The following is a 24,466-nucleotide window of genomic DNA, read 5'->3' on the forward strand; positions in this document are numbered from 1 at the left end:
ACAGTCCAGGTCCAAAAAAAAAAGGAAAAAGGAAAAAGGAAAGATAAAAAAATTACTGATGAATTCCCCGATTAACAATGAGTTTTAAAATGTTTACTAAACTTGAACAAGTTATACTGCTACAACCCCGGTGACAACTATACAAGACTCCCCTCTCTCTCTCCCTCTGTGTGCTCGTGCCAGATGCCCGGTCGAGCATGAAACTAAAATCTGTAGGATCGTTTAGTACCTTTCTCCGTCAAACGATTTATACATGCATCGATTTTTTACATAGCATGTGCTTACAAACTTGGGAAGCAACTAACTCACCACAAATTTCTACACCAGTGTCAGATACTTAGGTTCGTGGTCCGGAGAAAAGGAACCATCTTCGATGCCTCCAGAGAACAGTGGAACGGTGGGGGTCAAATGAGGTGCTAGCTATTCGATCAGTCCATCCTGCACAAGTCTAATGCATGCATTGATGAAGCTTCGAGACGGGTGCTCTAGGTTCCGCTGGAGCTCAACGGAACAGCACCATCTCTCAGCTGCTGCAGTAACATTTGCAATGTCCTCTGCAATGTGTCAGCAACCAATCTCAACCTCCCCTGACTGACATCAGCTGCAGAATTCCCGTTGGCAAATTCTGCTGCTCTCGCCATCCTCTGCTTGCATTTCTCCCAATCCTCCTGTCGCGACCAGCATGCTCTTCCACCGTGGCTTCCTTGCATTCCAAGAAAAGAAACATGGGCATTATCACCGAATGAATATCTTAGCCTCACGGACACGCAGTATGGTAGCCAAGCAGCTCCGCCAGCAGCATTCATGTGAGGGATATGAGCTGGGTCAAGGACAAAGGTAAGAGCAAAATCTACTAGATTATGGGCTCGATCATGATGTATATTACTCTTTGAACAAGACGTGGCCTCTGAGTTTTCATCTAAAACAGAGCCCGAATGATTCTCCAAGCATATCTCTATGCGAGACCTTTGAGCACTTGCTACGTCTCCACCATGTGCTTGTGACAGTCCTTTCTTCCAAGAAATCAGTTTTAGGAATTCTCGGAGGACTGAAACAGGTAGGGTAAGAAGTGTGATAAAGGAAGCAACCCTAGATGCATCGTAGGGCTCAGATGCAACACGCCTGCTGAAGTAGTCACATATCTCATTAATTTCTCCTGGGGCTAGTTCTTCCTGAGAAGTATTTTGATTTTGCTGCTGCTGCTGCTGTTGTTGCTGGTGATGAAATCGTTTCACACTCAAAACTTGCAGAAGAAGTTGAACTCTGTGCACGCTCACAGCAAATACATAGCCTCTGCGATAAGAAAAAAGAGAGAGAACAACATTTAGTCATTCACATCAACTGTCGGGAATACCCACAGGGATTGCCAAAGGCAGTCAGAAATAAAAAAAAAAAGGAATAATATAACCGTTAAAGCAGGACAGATATCATCAGCTTGATAGGGATTATATTGTTTTTTTTCTCGATCTATAGTAAACATTTATAGACAAAACCCAGTAATGAAAATTATGAATTGGTCAGGAGAGCATGAGAGGGAAGGTTTAAGATACCAGGAGAACAAATTGAATCGAGTTTCAACAAGTTAGGTCAGATTTGACCCTTTTCAATTTGGTTAAGGCCGGCGTCTAGATTTGGACAACACTCTTTACAGTAGCAGACATATTGCTTTATTAATATATACAAATATTAACTAATGTAAGCAACTAAAACTATGTGATATATTCCTATATAGTTCTAGAAAATAATACTATGAAAGTCTCACCTACACAGCAGCGAAAAAACAGAAAAGAAAACTAATAAAGCAAAAGTTCCATGACTACAACCTCTAAATGTTGCAGTATAAATACATGGACAACAGATCTCTTACCCAACAAAAAACCGCAAGGCAGGTTGCTCTTGATCCAAATTCAAAAGTGCCCCCTCATTATCCCTTAAGATTGAACCTAGAATTTCTTTCAAGAGATCAGGCAACTGCGCAAACAACCACAACACACCAAGATATTTGAGAATGCCACGCAGCACCTTCTTGAGGGCCGCAAGGGGAACCCAACCACCACCATAGCCTCCATCATCTCCAAGCCCAATAAAAGCTGCGTTAAGCTCTCCTTTCACATGAACTGGGAAACCGGTACCTGGGGATATACGTAAAGGTACTCCAGAGATCCCAGGAGACAAACCTGATGAGGCTAGCATGGCGCTGCCAATTCGATTTATGTTGCCACCTACCTGATTTGCAATAACAGAACTTGGTCTTGATATTCCAGCACTAGATGCAACACTAATACGGTTAGCATTAGATGCCAGTGGTTGAGAGACTGAACTGACATTGGCGTTGCTTGAACCAAGATGGCCACCAGCATGAGATGCAGCAGAAAAATTGGGCTCCAGAGCATTCAATCCTTGAGCAACATGTTCCATGATGAACGGTCGAAACTGTGGACATGGCAAAGATCCACCTGCAGCAGGTCCCCCTTTAGGAGGTGTCGCTGGCTGCAGCCAGACCTGATCTCCAGCAAAGCAGCGCATATCCACAGCAAACTTTTTCCGATATATTATGCGAATCCAGTATGGACCCCTCAAAACAACTGAGACATCAAAAGGCAATAATGAGCTAGGAACAAGTCCTGGCCCACCTCTTCCAGCAGCAGATAAAACTGCAGCATTTTGAAGACTGTGACTGCCAAGTTGGGTCATAAGTGTAGTAGTTGTGGGTGAACTAGATGGAAGTTGGATTGCAGTTGAAGAAGGATTTGCCATTAATCCATGAGATGACATGAAACTGTTCTGCTTTTGTACAAGGGAGTGGCCAACAGAAACAGGAACAGGAATTCGTGCAGGACGTATTGCACCACAAAGAGCAAGTAAAGGTCCAGCAGTAAGTCTGATGCAATCCAAGAAAGATGCAACTTCACCTCCATTAATGAAATCTTCCAGGAACTGCATTGACAAATTTACATGCATTAAATCTTCATACAATAAGAGTAAAATCAGTATATTTCAACTATTTGGTGTCAACTACATGAACCTTTTATCGTCATTGAGCTCTCTAAAAAACTATTATTATTTAAATTAAAAATATTTAAATATGTATTTATTGTTTTTAATAATGTGAATTTAGATTTCCCTCTGCCTCTCATCATATCAACAAGATTAATTATTTCACAATCTTTTACCTACAACATCTATAGGTCTCTTCTATATCATCTTCGTCCTCATCTTATCCTCTAGCGAAGATACATATAATTGTTCATCAATAAAATGTATAACCATAACAAGCATGATGACAATAGACTAACTAGTAAAGTTGAAGTCCAATTGCAAATGAAAATTATTTTGGGATGCCTAAATTCAGATCAAACTGATATATTGCAAGTTCAAAATTAGTATCATTTATGTGAATAAATATCATGAAAGCAAGCTGATGCAACAAGAAATTAAAATAAGTTTCATGTATACACAAAAATGGAGAATATTTGATACTGGGCAATTTTTAAGTGCATTTATTTACCTGAATTGTACTGGTCAACAATGCAAAAACCTGAGAAAGGCTGCACTACAATCTATAGGACAAATGATATTTAACATCGATGTACTTGCATCATCACTCAACATGAGATGTCAACAGAAACATTAAAAAAATTGCAGCGATATTTGTGACACTTCAATGCCTCCATTAATAAGTTAATACAGTTGCTGTCTTTTGTTATTTGGTTTGAGATGCCATCACAGAAATAAATTGCAGCATATTGCTCTTTTAAGGAACAGGGGCATACCTTTGTATGTGGCCAAAGTTGATCAGGAGAAACATGCATTGTACAACCTTCCTTACCAGCTTCCCATTCAACAACAAAATGAACGATCACAGGCATTGAGCCATAGCTAAACCACAAACTCATCAGACCAACTGCTTCAATTTTAAAGGCTTTTCTCATTTGTTCAGATAACTTGTCTACTATCTCGCCAGTACCTTTGGCTTGTGCCTTAGAGTCAGAGTTTGTGTTATCGTCAATCCTATCACCAGTGCCCAAACCAATAAGTTTTCGCATCCCACGAGCAAACAATCGTGCATTTGAAAGCCTACGTAAATCTGATACAAGCCTTTGAACACTATCATCTTCAACACTCTTATAACTCAAGACAACACCTTCTGGGTCATAATGAATATGTGAATCAACCTCAGATGTATTGGCAATACGTAACCCAGAGCCCCACGATGTAGTGGTACTTCCTTTATTAAGATTCCATAATTCTCTGAAATAAGGATCATTGATTTTTACATCCCAGCACATAGTTCCAGGTTTACCAAGGCGCAAGCATATGCGCTGCCAAGAATCATCCCTGGCAAATGGCAACTTCAGCCATAAGTTTAAGGATGGAATTCGCAGACCTACTTCTTCAACATAAGAAATGTTTAGTGCATCCATTTGGCTAGTTAGCTGAGCATGCTTAATACATAGCGAGCAGTGCCTGACAATGTGTAGGAGGACGGAAACATACAAATTTGATGGACTAATGCCATGATTTGCTTCACCAAGAAGATCTCCAAATGTATGTCCACCTGTTCGACATGCCAATAGGGATGGAAGGGGTGGGGAAGATGCAGCATGAGAGTTAGCTAATCTTGATATTTTCTGCCTTTTATGCTGCAGAGAACTTGCTTCTGATCCTTGAAATGATGGAAGTAAATTAATAAAATCCACTAGAGAACGCTTCCTTCCCTTTCTTTCATGTTTGTGAGCACCATTATCATCTGACCTGGAAGCTCCAAATTCCGGTGTTTGGCCTATAAAAAGTGCATTAGTGATGCAAAAAGATTTCATAAATATCAAAAGCAAATACACATGAAAGCATTATTAAAAAATTTTCAATATATAATGCACAAGTCTTACATGGATTAGCCAGGAGCAATGTGTTAGATCTGGTAACTTCTGAAGATCCAACCAAAATGCCAGGTGATGAGTTTACTATGTCATTTGGAGCCATACTATGGGCAGAAACTGGTGGGCAAGTCGTCCGAAGTGGAGGCAATAGTTGACCTGGCCCATTTCCTTCAATCATATTGAGCACTTTTGGAGGTTCATCCGCAGGAGGGTATTGACCAACATCAGCCGAATACGGGTACCTAAGAGAGCTTCTCTCTTGATCAGATCTCAAGGTTGACAATTTATGAACGGATGAGATCCTCACAGGGCTTGAAGAGGAGAGAGAACCAGCAGCACCATTCTGAATTATACCTTTTAAGTTGCTTGTCACATGCAATGAATTCGATGAACTTGTGAAACTAGACAAAGCCTTCCCAACTTTATGAACTTGAGATTGTTGTAATTCCCCCTCCAAATTAGTTGACGTAACTCCAGTATTTATTCCTTGATTGCTACTTGAAGGAGATCCTAAATAAGACAAAGGAGGCATCTTATAAGACGAGGTGAGTTGATTTGTCTTGGGCAATTGACCCTTTTCGAACTTGAACACTTCATCAACAACAGATGAAAAACTTGATTGCGAAAATCCAGGAAACTGAAGAGCAGAATCTACCCCAAAATCATGTTCTACAACCTGAATAAAAGTGCCCAATTTTGGCAAAGAACACAGCTTCTCCCAGTCAAAAAGGCTCATATTCAATTCATCATCAACTATCTTCATCTGACCAATATCAATTCTATTAAAACGTATAACTTGAATGGCATCAGTGAATGAACTAGATTTTCCATCTTGATCAGATCGCAGTTCTAGTAAACTGAACACTGGTTTAAAATCCTTGTCAACCTGCATCAGCAAATAGTAAGAGTTTGCACACTGAGGAAAACCCATTATAAGTATATCTGACCCATGCAATATGGACTTGGGGATCTTCAGAGTAGTCAAAGACTGATCATAAACCTGCAGATGACCAAAGAGAATTATTAGTACAGCATAGTAGAGATTAAAGCTCATAACATCTCCCTAGAAACAAACTGACAACCCAAGTGTTGTAGCTGCTCAAGTCAAGGTGAATGACAACGTTGTGAATATGATGTTTATTGGTCTTAGCAGAATCAGTAAGACAATTTGGTAAGTATCTGGATTTGCACTTCTAAAGATAATAATGAAAGGTTAAATAAGTTCTCCAAAAGTCAGATTCTGTTTTCTTTGCACCTATACATGTGGTCATGACTTTGATGTTGAAATAGTTGGGTCTTTGTCAATAGCCATCAAGGTGCTTTAGCTCAAATTCTGCTCCCATGAACTATATGCATCGTTGTAGTCGTTTTTGCATTATATTAAATGCCAAGATATCTTCCTACCATAAGCTCATTTAAAGGAGATTATGGAGCTTAACTCGATTTAACATTTCTAAATGTTGCACTTGTTTTGAGAGGATATGAACAGAAAATGAAGCATTGATCTTTATCTCTGACAAAAAAAGAGGTCCAGGCCTTCTGTCTAGACCACCTCATCCGAGAAGCTAATTTAAAGATATCTTCCTACCATAAGCTCATTTAAAGGAGATTATGTAGCTTAACTCGATTTAACATTTCTAAATGTTGCACTTGTTTTGAGAGGATATGAACAGAAAATGAAGCATTGATCTTTATCTCTGACAAAAATAGAGGTCCAGGCCTTCTGTCTAGACCACCTCATCCGAGAAGAAATAGATTTTGACTTCATTCTTCTCATGTCACTCATGTTTCTGCTTTCTAGTTTCTTCTATTTAATCTTCTTTAACCAGGGCTTCTTTTTATTTCATGCAAAATGCTTGAATCAATCTATGCAACTGAAGTAATTAAACAGACAAACAGAGAAAAACAGAACTAGCCGAGACTAGGTAACCATGCAGATTACATCAATCCCAAATGTCCTCTCTGTAAAATGATATAAAGCAGAAAACTCTAAACTCCATATTGAATTATTTCTGCAAAAATAACCAGTCAGGAAGAGCATATAGCAAACAGAAGTCTCCACTTTCATCACATATATTGTTTATTAGGTGTTCTCTTGGCTGCCATCCATTTAAATTCATAACCTTTCTGACCTCAAACACGAATTATTCAAAAAGTGATGTATCCATGTCCACAAGTCAGGACATGATATAGTTTAAAGTGGGGAACATATGTTCTTCCTAAATTACACTCGGTTTAAAGGAAAGATTTCACTCGGTTTAAAGGAAAGATTTCACTCGGTTTTAAGTCAGCACTTTGATTATTAGTCTCTTGAATATGTAATGCATCTTCTCTTTCTTCTTTCCTTAAGTGGACACTTGAATATCCCAACCTTGAAATCTTAAACTTTCAATATAGGACATATCAATAGTCAGTGCAATAAAAACAAATGCTTTTTTATGCAAAGACCCCTGAAATTTTGAAATTGAAATCTTTTTGATAATGCTTTTGTGAAAAATTTTGAAAAAAAACTTTACCTCGAGGCCCAAAAATCTCCCAGTTGATGCAAATAAATTGAGAATACTCTTGCTTTTTAAGCTTGTAAACACATCCATTATACTAAGGCTTCCTTGGTTTAAAGCCTCCTCATAATCAACTAGGGTGGATGGTGAAAGGATATTTTTGGAAGACTGAAGAAGGAATCTGCCATTCCTGTACTTCAAACAAAAAATTCTAAACAAATGAGAAAATAGAAGATAACTGTTGCAAGATTAAGTAACATTGGCTAGAAATTCTAATCAGAAGGTTGTGAAAGCTTAGACAGCTATTAAAACTGATATCTAACTATATATATATATATATATAATTTATTTTATTAATTAATTTATTAATTTATTAGAAACATCACAAGTTTAGATGAAACGTAAACACACACGATAGCTGAACAAGATGATGGACACAAATCCTCTTGGGTCAAATTAATAATACACAAAACAGTGAGCCAAAAACACCCTCGGAACAGCTTACAACACCATGTGAATACTGTCTTACCACAATAAACTACTGGTGGACTTAACTAAGACCCCCTAAAATATAATACTACTATACCATATATTTGTTCTTGGGATCATAAATAGTAAATATATGATGTTCCTGTTATTATTGTTACAGGTCCTTCTATAGATCTTGTACAGCATATTGTTTATTTACTCAGGTATTATGAAAACAGCATTCTTGTTAAAAAACATGATGATGTAACACTAATATAAATCCACAAAGAGTGTGTTGCTTTTGTCTGCAGCTTTGAATTTAGAAGCAACAGTGTCATTGGAACTGTAACTAATGACAACAAGATTGCCAAGAAAGCTTGAAAAGAAGAGTTTGATCTAAAATAAAATCCAGGATAAAATTTTGAGAAGTTTAAATTGTGACAATTGGATTATGCCTCTTAAGGATGTAATATGGCATATGTTTGAGTTACTATATGTAACATCAATCTTCATTTTCCAGATCCTCAAATTCACATAGAACCACTTCAGAAACATAATGCTAAGGTTCTATCTCAACTTGCTATTCCTGGGAAAATTTACCAGAAAACAATCTAAAAATTAATGGTCCTTTGACCAAGGTTGAAAATTTTAATAATTAAGTTGGATACATCAAAATTGCATCTCCTAGTGCAAATTATTAAGAGGAAAGCAACTGCCAGCTAATTTTCAGTTTTTGGAAAACAAAAGTCAGGTATGAAGAAGTAATTAATTAACATAACCCTATACAAGAAAATCTGGTAGGTGTATGTTGAAGACAGCAGACAACATTGCATATGCAGGAGCTAATGGAATATGCACTAGATAGCACCGTATATGTGCTAGAATAAACTAGAACTATGGTGTCTTTCAATTAGTAAAAACTTACTTAACAACATTGTTTCCACTAGATATTTTGCAAGTGTTCCCCCTTTAACAGACCATTCAGCCAAGTTCAGAAAAAATGACAGAAGAAGATGGTCACATTGTAAAAGATCAGAAGCCCGGGATATCATTGATAATGTGAGTTTCTTATACTAAGTAGATAAACTTTCTTAGCGTGCCCATCACATAAAGCTAACATAGGCACTGTCCCCTACAGTTTTATCAAGTGTTATGAACTTATCTACAATGAAGTAATAGTTTATGCAATGGAACCACGTGCACCATCACCATACCAAAAAAGGGTAAGCCCAGTACATAAGGCAACCACAATGCGGGTTCTGGGAAGAGAGTCAGATGCACGCTCACCATGACGGTTATATAAGTGCAAAGTATGATTGTGAGCACTCACATACCATAATTGCCCTTGTGCATATAAGCCTCTCAGTTGCATGCAACTTGCATGTCCCAGATGTTATCATTAGCAGGAATTCACAATTGTCACTGGCATGAAGGCCAGCACAAGACATCATGGTAAAGCAAGATCATACCAAATTAGTCTAAATACACGAATGCCAACCTAATGCATATAAATATGGAATTATTATTCAAAAACTTTATACACTAAATAAGTAAATATTCACTTGAAAAAAAAAAGAACATGACCTTCAGTCCTAGATGTATGCTAAGTGTTTATTAAATAAAGTAATCAAAAAACATGCTGGCATGAAATTGTGCATTTGGTTAAAATAAAAAACACAACAATGTCCAAAAAGGCTCCGTAAATGTAAAGTTACCTTTCTGTAATATTGAGAAAAACACCAGACTTACATGTGAACAATATGTAATGCATAATATGTTAATCCTTGGTTTCTCAAGAAATTTACATTGAAACACATAGTCAGAGGAAATTTGAGATCACTCGTGATGCTCAGATTTTGGGGGAAACATGAAACATATATGGTTGTTACAGAACGTATTTACTTAACTGAAAGTTAAAAAAAAAAAAAAGATTTCCTGCAAGAGATATTACACACATAAATCTTGTTGAAGTTGTTCACCATGAAGCTAAACTTTGACAGAACACCATTTAATATAAAGCATGAATTCCTGATGTTACAGGAGTAAAAGATTAAATAACCTGATATTTATTCCAAGGGTAATAAATGACATCCCACAAGCCCGCACTTTCAGTATTTCATCCCCAAAATAATCTTGGTTACTAGAATCTTCATCCATCTGCAGAATACTTATAAAAGTCAAAAAGCTACTTGGAATATTCATGTTCTCATGAAAGAATAAGCATAGAACTTTGAAGTCAAAACCAAGAAACATAATTGACAACTTGTTCAGCATTATTTCACTTAATCTTAGAGATAATGAAGATGATCAAACAAACACTAATTATATATCTATTATGAAATCCCAATCTAGTAATTATATGCTAGTTAAGTGAGAAAACTATCAAGAACTGTCAAAAGAAAAATTCCATTTGACTCCCTTGTTTCTTAAAGGTTTCAACTTAATTAGCCATTTTGTGCTCATGAAGATGACTTGTTAAGAATAAACAGATGTTTGGAAGAAAATATGATCAACTATGAACTATCAAAACAGCAAATGAAATTGCAAGGGGCAAAAGTAACTGTTAAATAGAGCCTAATCATTCTTTTATATCATTTGTAGTTGAAAAACCACAAATGAGGTTAATCCATCTCTCACTAAATTGGACAAAAACTCAAACCAACATTGTCTGTCTTTTATACTACCATACGGATGACCAAATTTAAGTAATGCAGTGTTAGACATCAGAGAAAACAAAAAGAGGCAGTTGACAAATATTTAAGAGAAGGATGACTGAACCTCTTCTTGTTTAACTTTCCAGAAACCTCAGCTAGTAGGCAGGATAAATCATAATATCCAATTAGAGATGCTTTCATGAATGGCATATAATTCTTCAGTTATTTGTTCTAAGGTATAACAATTACAAATGATTACTCCAAATCAATTTTTCACTCATGGAAGTTGCTCTTCAACAGAAAATGAAGCTTCTTACAGACACCAATATAAGGTTAGGCAATAGGCCTCCTTTGCTCTTCGCTGTATCCTTAATCAACTAGTTATGATGGAGCAGATACAAACTGACAAGTGAATTTATGATGAGGCAATGAGTCAATACTAATCTTTTTTGTTTTCTCTTTCCACCAAAATTTGTAACATGGTCAAGAGGTTATACATCATGAGGGTCCAAGGACTTGGAAGGAGCCCAAGTTTGTAAAGTCACCTGCTAAAAGTATGTTATTCTGAACAAAATGTTGCATCCACCGTGATGTGGTTAGGCATATGCAAAAGAAAGTAAGTAAAATTTACGATGGAAGATCATTGTGATAGCATTCAAAATCAAAATTAACAACCATAACGTTGAGGAGACCATGAAACTGGGTCATTCAGTGTGTATTAAGAACAAGAAAGATGCATTCATGCTAGAAATATCAATGACTCACAGACATACAGTTAATAATTGTACATGTAAATTTTGTGTCCACATAAAAAGCCAGCCTTCAAGTTCATGGAACAAAAGCATGACATGACTACTTAATGATACTAAACATGAAAAGAGACTGTTGTAAAAAGATTAAATGTCCCTAAACATATTTTAGACCTCTACAAAGAAAATGATAGCTTGAATTAACATAATTCCTCCTTGAATCACCAAAATTCCTTAGATAAACATCTGGATTGTAGTAGCCTCCATTAACACTGATCTTATGTTCCAAACCCCAATGTTTTCTGATCTTTTACCTCACAGATACATGAAAAACAGAATTAACCACAGCCTGCAGCTAGAAAAGCCTACCTGTATAAACATTCCTCGTTCAAACTCTATTTCCTAAACCCCAGAATTAATTCTTTCCAACAGGTATGTTATGGTGAGTTATTTGGTACACAATGATCTGTAAGCCAAAAACATTTACCTTACACGCATGATTTGTGACACTTTGATAATAATTGCAAAATTTAATTGCATTTACTTGAGATATTGGAGTTTGTATGAATGTCGATGAAATACAAATAGATAAACTAAGTGCTTTGGCCAATTGTGTGGGGACTTTTTAATGCACCAATTAGTTGGTCTTCTGAATTCTGAATATACATGATCAGATGGGAGAAGAAAAAAAAATCCAAACAAAACATAGACAATAAGAATGTGACCATGTAGTCAACAGTGACATAGACCAGCACCTTCAAATCTTTTTACTAGAACCACTTAGTCCTTCAGCAAAGAGTTCAGAAAATCAGTGGCTACAAGCAAAACAAAGTATAACTCGATATTGATAGTAAAGAACCCCCTTATAAAATCTATACATATACTTTAGACATAGATGAACCTATATAACAATTGGAAGTATAAGTTGCCCCTTTACAAACCTTTCTCAAATCCGCCACTACACCTCCATCACACCCAAGTACAACATCGCCTGATTCTCGACAAATGTTAACACTTTTACTTAATTCCCTCTGGATCTCAAGTAGACGAGTGTATCTATTGCATGCAATAGCTCTTAATAGGAGTCTCTCAACATCAATGCAATTTTGATCAAGTGCAAAGGTAGCTTCCTTGCCAGTAAGTGGATCTAATACAAAAGAACTATGTACACACTTAATCTGTGTATCTTGCCCTGGTTCCACTTTAAGGAATGGACATGAGCTGAAATCAGATCCCCCAGCATTCTTGTCAGCGTCTAACCAATAAATGATCTTTAAACCAGGAGTTTTTAGACCAGTTGTATCAAGTTCACCCTCTTGAGTTAGTTGCAAAGCACTAGTATTCCCTACTTGTCCTGCACTGCCATCAGAAACAAGCTCAAAGCGTATTGCATCCTTCCACCTACATTGTCGTAGTACCTGAACTTGTCTTAGTACAGTGTCCATAACAAGGGCAACACATAATTCATGGAGAACCGTGTACAAAATTGATAAAGGGTTTTCAGCTGCAGCCATTCTGCGCTCAAGATCATCCCCAAGAGCATATCTCCGTGTTTCTTCAAGTCGAATATTTCCATTCTTCTCCCCAACAAGTAACTCCAAGTGTAGGATCCTCCACAATGACAAATGCCCACGATAACCCAAGGTAAGGAAAACCTTAAATTCCCCATCCACACGAAGAACAGCAGTACCATTAGAAACAGTTACTTCAGTTATTTCTTTAGGAAGTACAACCTCTAAAAGTTTGGATCGGAGGATTGTATCCAACTTCTTTAAAGTAGGCTTTTGCTCGTCCTCAGATAGTGAACTATGAATACCCAAATCATCTATGCATTTTGGCAGCCGTTGATAACTTCCTGTGAGGAGGACTTCAGTAGCAGATGGAACATCAAAAATAGGAGCACGTGCATGCTGCAGACCCTCATGCATGAAAAACAATGAATCTGCCGTTTGGGTGAAGCAAGTTTCATGGCTCGAAAGAGTTGCTGCAAGTTGTTGGCAATATTGAATTAATGGCACCTGCAAAAGTCAGAATCTAAGTTCTGTTATGACAAGAATGGGCAGTAAATAGGTTCGTTAAGAATCAATATTCCAGAACCCCAATGAGACTAAAGTAGCTTAATTTTCTAAAATCAAAACTTGATTATTGATGCAAATCCTCAATGTAAACACCAAAATTTATTCATCATATTTCCATCCAAGCCAAAGTACATACTTTACAATGTTGCATTCAGTGATTCATAAGTGTTAACAGTCAGGTAACCAAGTTAGATAAAAGTGTATCTTCAGGACTGTTCAACAAGAGTCCTTTTGTAGGTTCGGTGAAAGGATTGTTGTTCCATGGCAGCAGAGATTGGCAACACCTTTCTAAAATATCACCATGCCATGGCAATTGACATTCTCCTCCACCAACCTTTACAAGCCAAAATTTTGCATAGGCATGTGCTGACAGCTACAATGACTCAGAATAACATGTGTGAATACCTTTTTGAAAGGCCATGATCAACCCATGTCAATTAGCATAGCAATCCTTAGCCCACTATAAGAAAATTGGACAAGTAACAGATACAACCTTAGGATCAACCTAAAAATTGTTAGCCAACTACAAGATAAAGCATGTTGATTGCATGCTTAGGATTACAACTAACTTTTTCCCATTTGTCTCCTGCTTTATAATTCAAAAAATATATTAAAGAAATCTTTAAAGGATGTAGTGAATCAAACTTCTATCAAGTGTTTTAAGAACTATCAACTCCATGACATAACAGGTATTGTGGTTAATTGAGAGCAAGAAGAGGAATTATAAGGTATTAGGGGATGGCCAACTCTCCTAGCAATCTCGAGGCAAATGAGAGCTACTGGTGCATCTAATTCTTAAAGCCACCAATTGAGTGGCTTGCAAAACATCACCCTACCCACTGTCTCATTCCTAGACAGCCTTTTGTGGGCCCTTAATCTTCAGTTCTTCACTACTAACATGGCCCTTTTTTTATTGCTTATTTTTCTGACTTAATTAATTCAAACATTACAAACAGTCTAATACGTTTCAGCATCATCATCTGTTGTTTTTGAGCTACTAATACATTAAAAACAGTCTAAGCACCAGCGTTGGGGATTCGAACAAAAAGATGTTAGGGTCCAGAACAAGTTATGTCCGGTACTAGGTTTTCCTAATCATCCCCCAATTAAACGTATTAGTAGAGAGAGTAGTCTACATTCATACCAGGAATTAGAAAGGAAGCTGTTTTCCATCTACCAGAGCCTAGAAACCACAAAAAGAAGGATCTCATCCAGAAACCCAACGCCAAAAGCCAGTTCAGAGCAAGCGACAAAGAAGCACGAGAAGGCAAGTAACCTGTTGGCACCACTTGGCAAGCACATGAAGGCGGAGCATCCGCTGCCGGGTCTTCACGATGAACTTGAGGAGATCAATCTTCTTCTCGGAGTCGGATCGCAGGTCCTCCGGCGTCCGGGACCGCTCCACCAGCTCCTTGAGGGCGAGGTAAGAGTCCTCCGCAGCCCGCCGGACCAGCGCGGAGAACTCCACCGTCTGCTGCCCCAGCTCCGCAGCCATCGCCCTCCCCTCCGCCTCCTCCGCCGCCGCCGGCGCTCAGTAATTGAAGCGGAGACCGGCCCCTAGGGTTTCGATGGCCCTGTCCGAACGCGCGCTTTACAGCGAGGTCGGTCGTCGACGACGGCCAATTCGCAGGTCCAATTGAAGCTTCTCGTCGCCCGATGCCGAGGAAGCGACCAAGGAGTGAACCAGAGATCGAGAGAGCGAGACAATGGCGGTTTGATGTGTGCCGTTTGGGCTCAGGAGAAATAGGAACAGGAGAAGGGCTGAAGGCGTTGGTCTAATTTTCGTCATCAACCACACTGTTTGCGGGCCACAACCCCATACCCGCATAATCCACCGTCCTTGTCAACCGCGAATACGATGGATTCGCGGGTGGGTCCACGCTATGGCCAACCACGATACCATGGATTCACTTCTCACAAGGGTACACGTATACGTGGAGCCCGCCCATTGACTCTGTGGCGCTACCGAAGTGGGTATCACTGTATCGAACAGTTCAGGTTAAGTCACAGTGATCGGAATCCTCCCGATTTCATCATTTTAAGTCGAGTTTTAAATAGTCGTACAATTAATGAAATTAATCTAAAAATTAATACTTGATATTATAATTCCAAATATATCAACCATATCATAGCTAATCGTTAAGCACTCTGTGACGCCATCACCTCCGCATCTGTGGGCTCCTTCCCCGTGATTGGCGAACCAGCGATGTCTCCCGTTCCCACCGCAACGCTACTTCCCCCTCCGCCTCCGCCTCCGCCGCCCACCTACGACAGGACCGATGATGGGAAGGGCGGATCGTCGGGAGAGCAAAGGTAGAGGCGGTGGGCGACCGGGGCGGCGAAGGAAAAGGTATTTTTGAAATTGCAAAAATTAGGGTTACTATATTAGAAAAATAAAAATATATATAGATTATATGGAGAAAAACAAAAAAAAATGAAATTTTTCAAAGAAATCACCCTTTTTATTTCTTTGAAAATATTGTTAAACTCCCTATAAAGGGTGGCGAGTTCTTTACCAGAGTTGTCAGTCTTTCCAACATGATCTGCTTTCTCAGTTCTTTGACTGAGAAAGATTGGATCTCAACTTCTCAGAAACACATGAACACACAGAGAATGAGATGCATAATGTGGGGAATTGTGGCAGAGCAGAATCACTCCCTCAAACATCTGTAACAGCCCATACAGCTTGTAAAGCAATTAGGGATGTCAATTTGTTTTTTGAATATATTTTCATTATAGGTATAAAATTCGATCGAAACAATCAGCTCGGTTCACTAATTAAAATGTTTATATATCAAAAAATAAATAGAAGTATTTATTTTGTTTGAAGATAAGTTCTTAAATTTTCATAACACATTTGATTTTAATTTTATTTTCTCCTAAATCAAAAATATTTATTTAGAATTTGCATATCTTTATTAGCATATTTTTTAATATTTAAAATTAATAAATATGAAAGTTGATTTGTCAGTCACTATGGACTGATGTTTGGTGTTGAAATTTATAAGTTGGGAATCAAATATTAAGCAACAAATTTTCCTTTAATTGTTTTCTTATAGTAATTAAAATATGAGAGCTTTTTAATTGGATAGGATGATAGGCTTTGGAATTCTTTGTCGCTACATTTGGAAAAGCCTGTCATCCATGTGTCTCCACGTCGATGGATCGTTGACCGTATGGGAGCGAGTTCTTCTAGATGGACTCGACGGGCCTCTCATTCTCACCCCCGCCCCCTTTAAACCCGAGCGCCAATAGAAATCGAATCACAGAGAGAGAGAGAGAGATAGAGAGGGAGAGTGTTTTGCGCAGTTGTTTTCGCTGTTCTCCTGCCGATTCAGTTCCGAGGTACCTCTCCTAAGCCTCTCACATCGATCTCGTCTGTTGATCTCCGTTCTTCTCTCGCTTGTTTTTGTGATCAGATCGATCTGACTGGTTCTACAGGGTATGTTTACTTCTGGTAATCGGTTTTCTTCTTTCGATTCTTCGTCATTTTCGACCATGTTCTCGATCCGTTAAAACTTGTTGCTTGGCAAATATGCATCGGAATCAAGAATTCCTGAGCCCTATTATAGAAAAATTAGTGTTTTTTGTATTTTGTTTCTGGAATTGAAACTTTGCTGCTTCTCTGAGAGAGTAAAGATGCTATTTTTCGAGCATTCAATCTCTCAAAATCGGTTTTTTTTTGTTTGTCTTGTGGATCCAGACGGATACCGAAGAGAGGAAAAAATTCTTCTTTTCTTTGATGTTTTGGTTTGACTGGTTCTACAGGGTATGTTTACTTCTGGTAATCGGTTTTCTTCTTTCGATTCTATGTCATTTTCGACCATGTTCTCGATCCGTTGCAACTTGTTGCTTGGCAAATATACATCGGAATCAAGAATTCCTGATCCCTACTACAGAAAAATTAGTTTTTTTGTATTTTGTTTCTGGAATTGAATCTTTGATGCTTCTCTGAGAGAGTAAAGATGCTCTTTTTCAAACATTCAGTCTCTCAAAATCAGTTTTTTTTTTTGTTTGTCTTGTGGATCAAGACAGATACCGACGAGAGGAAAAAAATCTTCTTTTATTTGATGTTTTGGTTTGGATCCGTCAAATTGCAGATTTTGTAAGAGTTGCGGGCTAGGTTTATACAGAGGGAGGAAGGATGTCTCCGGCTGAATCATCCCGTGCGGACAATGTGTACATGGCGAAGCTGGCCGAGCAGGCAGAGCGCTACGAGGAGATGGTGGAGTTCATGGAGAAGGTTGCAAAGACAGTGGACGTCGAGGAGCTCACTGTAGAGGAGCGCAACCTCTTATCTGTGGCTTACAAGAATGTCATCGGGGCTCGCAGGGCCTCATGGCGCATCATCTCCTCGATCGAGCAGAAGGAAGAGAGCCGTGGGAATGAGGATCATGTTTCCGTGATCAAGGAATATCGTGGCAAGATCGAGGCTGAACTCAGCAAAATCTGTGATGGCATCCTTAAGCTGCTTGAGTCCCATCTGATACCCTCTTCCACTGCTGCCGAGTCCAAGGTGTTTTACTTGAAGATGAAGGGCGATTACCACAGGTTCTAGAAAATAACAAAGGATGACTTCAATTTGCTTTGTGGGGTGACATTTTATTTATCTGAAGTGCTAAACGTTTATTGCAATTAGGTACCTTGCAGAGTTTAAGACTGGAAATGAAAGGAAGGAGGCTGCAGAGAGTACGCTGGTAGCCTATAATTCTGCTCAGGTTTGATCCTCATTCTCTTCACAATGCAGATTAGCTAAAATCCCTTATGGATGGCTTGACTTTGTTAGAATTTTCTTGATAGTCTAGACACATGTCCACTCGATAACATCTTTTATAATGGCAGTACTGATCCTACTGAATGAATCTGCCTATCAAGGCAGGTCTACATTCTTCATATTCATCTAATAAAACTTATTGTTTTATTGTTGTTTCTTTTAAAATCGAATAATTTTTCACTAAATTATCTATAAAAATTTTGTAGGATATTGCCCTGGCTGAGTTGGCTCCAACTCATCCTATTAGGTTGGGGCTGGCACTTAATTTCTCAGTGTTCTATTATGAAATTGTGAACTCACCTGATCGTGCTTGCAGCCTTGCAAAACAGGTTTGACTTTAATCTTAGCTTTTTCTGTACTTGTATTATAATCTTATTTTGTTGTACTTTTAAAATCCTTAGATTTGAAAATGTTGTGCACTATTTTCTATGGTTACAATAGAAGTGTCAGTTTTATGATTTGCTGCATCCTAAGCATTTAGTGTCTTGATTCAATAGTATGGGTGTCAACTGGCTGAGTCAGGCTGGAGTCCGTTTTGGGAAACAAAGCAAGTCTAAGATCCTGAAGTTGGGCCTGAACCAGCTTCAAAGAGCTGAGACTTCATTGTGACCAGGCCTTTGTTAAGGCGTGTAGTAATTTATCAAAGTTTTCTAGAATGCCAAAGCGCTATCAGTAAATTACATGCAGTTTCAATTCAATTTATTTTATTGAGGAACTTAAATTTTCATAATTTTTTATGGGTTAAATATAGTTACATACTATTCACTTATATGTCTGGTTCCTGGTAGTTATATTATTATTATATGTTCCAAAATTTTTTAAATATATTAGTTGTAATCAGTGACTGCACAAATTAAATTAAAGACTGCAAATTCTTGTATATAATATTAGCTTTTGAGTTAGTACTATGTAGTTCAAGATTTTTGTAAATTAATTGCAGTTTGTACTTTATACTTTCAGTTCTATAACCCTAGGAGTTAGGAGTTAGTAGAGAACAGGAAAGAAAGAGAAACAGAGGTTGACTTAGATATTCTATAACCCTAACTGAACTACTTTTGATAACATGACCTGGTCAGCTTATCTAGTCTCCTGTTGAGCTCTATCTATAACTAAAGACTCGGTCCACTTGCAACTAACTACTCTTTCCCATTTTGGTTCATATATTTCACATTTCTTTTAGTGATGCTTGCTTTCTTTTTCATAATATTTTTATTCCATCAATATCTGTTATTCATTCTTATTTAAATAGGATGAAAAATGATAATATTACCTATAAGTGCTTCTTTGGGATCTTTTTAATAAAGAAACGCTACCTATGTGAGTCGTAGTAGCTGCGTTCAAGGTGCCCGAATGCATGTTGTACTGTTGGTGCATGTAAATTTGTTTTGGCAATTCAATGTTTTCATTTAGGTATCATAAGGATTGGTTGCATGTTTATGTTTGAACAATTGGGGTGGTAAGAAATAATCATGCTTAATTATTAGTCTCATTGAAGATGTCCTGCGTACTTCGTCTCGGTGATTGATATTTTCTAAGATGAGTGTGAACATATTCAGAAAAACCTTTCTGATATAATGATGTGTTCTTGCAAAGGTGGAACTTTTCTTGAATTATGGATGGCTTTTGATACATATGAAGTGAAAGTTTGAAACTAGTTAAGTATTTTTTATGCTTGTAGGAAAAGTAACTATATTTTAGCTCAAGGGAAAATCACTAAAACTTGAATGGAAATGCTCAATTTCGGATAGGGTTGCTGGAACGAATGCAAAACTTGACAAAGTTTGGCTAAAACCAACTTATTTAATCGATATATTTTAGTTTCAGCAAAAAATCAAACCATGATTGTACCCCAGAACCTTTAATTATAAAGTTCTAGAAATTTAATAATTCAGCCAGATATTGGACCTTTAATAGTCATGAAGGTGTGAAGTATTAAGAGCTATACTAATTTTGCAGCTTAAAATTATGAAATGCTAATCACCATCTCATATTAGTAGATTTTGCTTCAATTTTCCAAATGATGACGATAATGCATTAGTATTTATTTCAGAACCATTTATCTTTTGTTCTGCCAGCCTTCCAGGCTGCCAGGTGATGAGTTGATATTGCTGATTGCTGATTTAAATGGTGGTTTGTCTTTCACAGGCATTTGACGAGGCTATTTCAGAGTTGGACACTCTTAGCGAGGAATCGTACAAGGATAGCACATTGATCATGCAGCTTCTTCGCGACAACCTGACCTTATGGACTTCCGACATCAATGTCAGTTCTCTAACAAGCTTATTTTGCTTCCAATTTATTTTCCCTTTGTCCGGCACACATCCTTACCGCCTTCCTAATGTTCTCGGTTGCCAGGATGATGTCGGGGACGAGATCAAAGAAGCCCCAAAACAAGAATCTGGGGAAGGACAGTGACCAAAAGCAAAGCATGCCTTCTGATGGATACTACCGCCTTGTGTGTTCTTGAGTTTGTAGTTTCTTTGATGTAACTGTGGTGTGTTAGAAACATTCAAGCTTCTTATTCCATTGAAGGTTGTTCTGTGGTGTTGAACAAACAAGTGTGCTTTAAAGGGTTCATATCGTTCTTTCTACTTGTCATGGGCTTAGTTGATTTGCTTGAGTGACCATTGAAGTTTAACTCCCTTATGTTGAGCTTTCAAGTCTTATTTCACTGTCCTCTCAAAAGCAAGACATTGACAACATTTAGCTATTATAGTTTATAGACATTATTTTCTTTTAAAAAAATAAATAATAATAATAATATATGTACTATTTAATTATTTATATGTGCCTCAAGATTTCTCTTTCCTATGAATGTGATGCTTCTTTGATCAATCACTCAGAGGCTGCTGAGAGTCACAAGTGTTCCTACAGGCAGAATTCAATGTGGTAGGAAGACAAAGAAATGTTCAATACTAATAATTCTTGGTCAAGTCAATCTTTCCCACAAGTAGAAAAGATGGGAAGACCAAAGACCGATATGTCATTGGTGGCAGCACCAAGAAATATGTCTCTCTATTTTGTTGCATATGGTCCTCTAAGTTACTTTGGAATCACAGGTGTTTGATAAGTATTTTAATTGTAATATTATTCAATTCGAAATATATTTTGTTTCATAAAATTTGGGACATAGACACTCATCACTGACGAATATTGTTTTTGGATTGGTAATTGTTTTTGGATTTATTAAATTATTATACTTGGAAGATGAGAAATTAAGTATATAAATTTTTGAAGTAATAACGTTTTTATTCTATAAATAACTTATTTATTTTTAAGTTTCAATAAGAGAAAATTAGAGATAGCTCTTTAATTGCTCAAAGGATTTTTGTCTAGTAGACGTAAAGACGATGAGAAAATTGTTTGTGTTTATATCAAAATGCGTATAAAGGGATTTATAAGCTTATTATTAGGGATCAAGAATGCTTCAAAATTAAGAGATAAATCTCAAATATCAACATCAAAGAACATATTTGAGTTAATAAAAGATTTACGTGGTTTCGACACTCCTATCTATATTTATAGAGAATATCAAATTCACCACTATATAGATCGATTATAAGTACTCTTTCGGTTAATCGAACTCAAGCGCAAATCCCTTTTATACCATCTTATATAAATTCTTTAAATTTTTTTTTCTCATCCTTTTGAGATAAAAAAAACATTCAAAGTATTTCTCATATTTTATTTTTTGAAGTTTCTTTCCTTCACAAAGAAAGTCTTTTTATACTATGATTCATTTTCCTCAAAGTACACTACCTCCATAAATCCAAAAACACTTATCAACTCAACACTTATAATTTATTCTCACATGAAAAATGAGTTTTTGTTTTTTTAGACGTAGATACGATACACCGAATCGCATAAGTTTTGTACTAGTTTGTCTTTATATTTATATTTTGTTATTGGTTCTTTGGATTAATCTTTTGGTATGGATGTGTTCTTCCTCTCCTAAAGTTCAATGAACATGTCATATATATTTTCGTGATTTGTCTTAATAACAACATGTAGCTTAACTAATCCACATGATGATCATATTTATTGATTTCCATAGTGAAGAAACACATACATCCTTCTATCTTATTCTACACATGAATTGATGACCCAATAAACAAAGTATTCAAGTCATTTGTGTCTCAAATCTCTCAAAGTGTATATGTTGTAGTAACTCTTCATTCGTCAATTCTCAAAAGCTTAGAAGAACGAGCGATGACTACTCGTTGGAAGACAGGGAGAAGACGTGAGGTTTGGTGGACTCATTCGAGCTCATCTTTCTCATCTACACATGTTGTTGAAAGAAGGTGGGAACAAATACGAGAAAAATTAGGGGAAGTCTATATTTCACTGTCGTTGATTGGCACATGAAACACAAAAGTCACATTGGTCATAGCTAAGAATGATTCTTCCTATGACACCAACAAAGATATATGAATCCAAACCTAGGTGATCATGTTTGACATGGTCCCATATGCATCCTTTTATGAATGGTCTATGTCAATGAAAAGTTTGGTCAGATGGAAGTAGATTGGTTCTTCCTATATGGGACATATAATTCGATAACGTATGGATTAAAGAATCATTTTATGATTATGTCGAGACTCTCCTATTGAATTATTCTAAACCCTCCTATCGACTATGAATATAATGTGTGAATAATTAGATACACAGATATACAGATAAGTAGATACATGATATGTAATTATTTAGATATGCAGAAACACAGATGAGTAGATACGTGATATTATTGAGAGATTAACTCGAAGACGAATCTAGTTCTACGTTCATAGGAGCTTTGTCTTCCTCCATAGGAGACATGAAGGTCGGAGAAAACTTGTCAATTGACTGTGAGGGAGAAGAGAAGTCAAAGGAAAGCATGACCAAAACTTGGCACTTTCCTTGTGAAAGGAATCAGCACATTGGCATCACCATTTCCTTACGTGACATATTAGACTGTAAGAAACTTCAAATGAACCTTCATGAAACCCTGCTTTGACCGTCGTGCGTTCGATCCAATCATGCATGGAGTTGCACCGAAGACGTCGTCTCACGTACATGCCAACTGCGAGCTCGTGGTCTTCACTGCAGCAGTAAAACACCGCCATAGAGCTTCCCAGCAATTTCGCTTCATTTCAATTCCTTGACCAAACAACTTCTCCTATATATTGCTTCTCATCTCCATGAAGAAGAAGAAGTTGTAGTAGTAGCAGCAGCTCCAAGAAGAAGAGAGATGGGGAATGGCTTGAGCGGGAAGAAGCGAACCATAACGGTGATGAAGATAGACGGCACCACCTTGAAGCTGAAGGCTCCGGTCCAGGCCGAGGATCTGCTCCGAGACTACCGGGGCTACGACCTCCTCGAGTCCGAGGCGGTGAAGCAGCTCGGGATTGGAGCCCGTCCGCTTGCTCCCGACGCCCCGTTGCACCCCGGGAAGCTGTACTTTCTCGTGCAGCTCCCCCGGGCGCCGGAGCAGCGAGCCCCGCGGAGGGCCTGGTCCGGGGGGCTGCCCGTGAGCGCCAGAGAGCGGCTGGAGAACCTCGCGTTTACCCGCCGGACCATGTCGGACGTCTCGGTCGCCGGTAGGCGCTCGCGGGTCGAGGCGGAGGAGGGTAGCGATGGCACGGTCCGCCTCAGGTTGAGGATTCCGAAGGCCGAGATGGAGAAGCTGTTGCAGGAAAGCAAGAACGACACTGAGGCGGCGGAGAAGATTATGGTGCTGTGTGTGGCGAAGAATGGTGGCGCGCCGAAGCTGCCGGCGATGGAAACTGGCCAGAAGGAGGTAATAATCTCATTGAATTTGCCGAAAGAAGTGCATAGATGGATCATAGTTACTTAGCCTGTCTTCTTTCTCATTGGCTATTCTTGTAGAAGCGAGCAAGGTTTGCTGCCATGCCAGCTGAGATTATTGCCTAACGAAGAAGCAAGTGAAGGGGAAGCAGATCACCAGGTCATGGTTTCCAATTGTGGAGACTGAAACTTGTGGGTGGAACCTGAGAAGCTGCTGATGGTTTCCAATTCCTACCAATTTTATAGCTTTTATTTTTATTCTTCTGGTTATTTGATTCTTTATTAGTGCCCAAATAAATGTAATCTCTATTTCTATCAACAACAAGACTTGCCTTTTCTCTCCACCGTGCTCTACTGTCATGGCACTTCTCTTCTCAGTACGTATGAATGTAACTCCCCACAGCTGAGAGAGAGAGAGAGAGAGAGAGAGAGAGCCATATTCCAACTCAATAAGAACTCAATCTAATAATACGTAATATGAACAATATCATACATATTTCATCATCTAAATTGTTATGCGTAGAACTAACGTGCATGAGATTTCTCTCTTGCTAAATGATTTCATAATAAGCCCTCTC

At 38.0% G+C, this 24,466-nt stretch overlaps 3 protein-coding genes across 4 annotated transcripts; 2 read left to right on the plus strand and 1 right to left on the minus strand.

Moving 5' to 3' along the window:
- Window positions 1–71: 71 nt before the first annotated feature.
- Window positions 72–15,072, minus strand: LOC135612907 (mediator of RNA polymerase II transcription subunit 14-like). Its single transcript, XM_065109703.1, has 8 exons — window positions 14,607–15,072; window positions 12,194–13,270; window positions 9,909–10,006; window positions 7,397–7,571; window positions 4,890–5,880; window positions 3,774–4,783; window positions 1,868–2,937; window positions 72–1,293 (listed from the first exon to the last, which is right to left on the minus strand). The coding sequence occupies exons 1-8, from the start codon at window positions 14,823–14,825 to the stop codon at window positions 486–488; spliced, it is 5,448 nt and encodes a 1,815-aa protein (XP_064965775.1). The 5' UTR covers window positions 14,826–15,072; the 3' UTR covers window positions 72–485.
- A 1,461-nt stretch (window positions 15,073–16,533) lies between these two features.
- On the plus strand, window positions 16,534–20,695 carry LOC103985456 (14-3-3-like protein). Of its 2 annotated transcripts, none has more exons than XM_009403154.3 (6): window positions 16,534–16,675; window positions 17,431–17,881; window positions 17,970–18,048; window positions 18,311–18,433; window positions 20,250–20,366; window positions 20,460–20,695. In XM_009403154.3, the coding sequence occupies exons 2-6, from the start codon at window positions 17,475–17,477 to the stop codon at window positions 20,517–20,519; spliced, it is 786 nt and encodes a 261-aa protein (XP_009401429.1). In that variant the 5' UTR covers window positions 16,534–16,675; window positions 17,431–17,474; the 3' UTR covers window positions 20,520–20,695. The 2 variants fall into 2 exon arrangements, with proteins under 2 accessions (XP_009401429.1, XP_009401430.1); XM_009403155.3 differs by having other exon boundaries at window positions 16,649–16,772.
- Window positions 20,696–23,066: 2,371 nt separating this feature from the next.
- LOC135611853 (uncharacterized protein At1g66480-like) lies at window positions 23,067–24,317 on the plus strand. The gene has a single exon (XM_065107501.1). It carries the CDS (start codon window positions 23,332–23,334, stop codon window positions 23,935–23,937), a length of 606 nt encoding a protein of 201 aa, XP_064963573.1. The 5' UTR covers window positions 23,067–23,331; the 3' UTR covers window positions 23,938–24,317.
- Window positions 24,318–24,466: the final 149 nt, after the last annotated feature.

The sequence above is a fragment of the Musa acuminata genome, chromosome BXJ2-5 (genome assembly GCF_036884655.1).
Source record: "Musa acuminata AAA Group cultivar baxijiao chromosome BXJ2-5, Cavendish_Baxijiao_AAA, whole genome shotgun sequence".
NCBI lineage: Eukaryota > Viridiplantae > Streptophyta > Magnoliopsida > Zingiberales > Musaceae > Musa > Musa acuminata.

Bases quoted from the DNA above. Each gene is read 5' to 3' on its own strand.
- LOC135612907 (XM_065109703.1), bottom strand. From the start codon at position 14,825: ATGGCTGCGGAGCTGGGGCAGCAGACGGTGGAGTTCTCCGCGCTGGTC. The intron at 13,271-14,606 runs GTTACTTGCCTT...TGACTTTTGCAG, and splicing joins TTGCCAAGTGGTGCCAACAG to GTGCCATTAATTCAATATTG. The intron at 2,938-3,773 runs GTATGCCCCTGT...TTGTCAATGCAG, and splicing joins AACTTTGGCCACATACAAAG to TTCCTGGAAGATTTCATTAA.
- LOC103985456 (XM_009403154.3), top strand. From the start codon at position 17,475: ATGTCTCCGGCTGAATCATCCCGTGCGGACAATGTGTACATGGCGAAG. The intron at 17,882-17,969 runs GTTCTAGAAAAT...TATTGCAATTAG, and splicing joins ATGAAGGGCGATTACCACAG to GTACCTTGCAGAGTTTAAGA. The intron at 18,049-18,310 runs GTTTGATCCTCA...AAAATTTTGTAG, and splicing joins TAGCCTATAATTCTGCTCAG to GATATTGCCCTGGCTGAGTT.
- LOC135611853 (XM_065107501.1), top strand. From the start codon at position 23,332: ATGGGGAATGGCTTGAGCGGGAAGAAGCGAACCATAACGGTGATGAAG.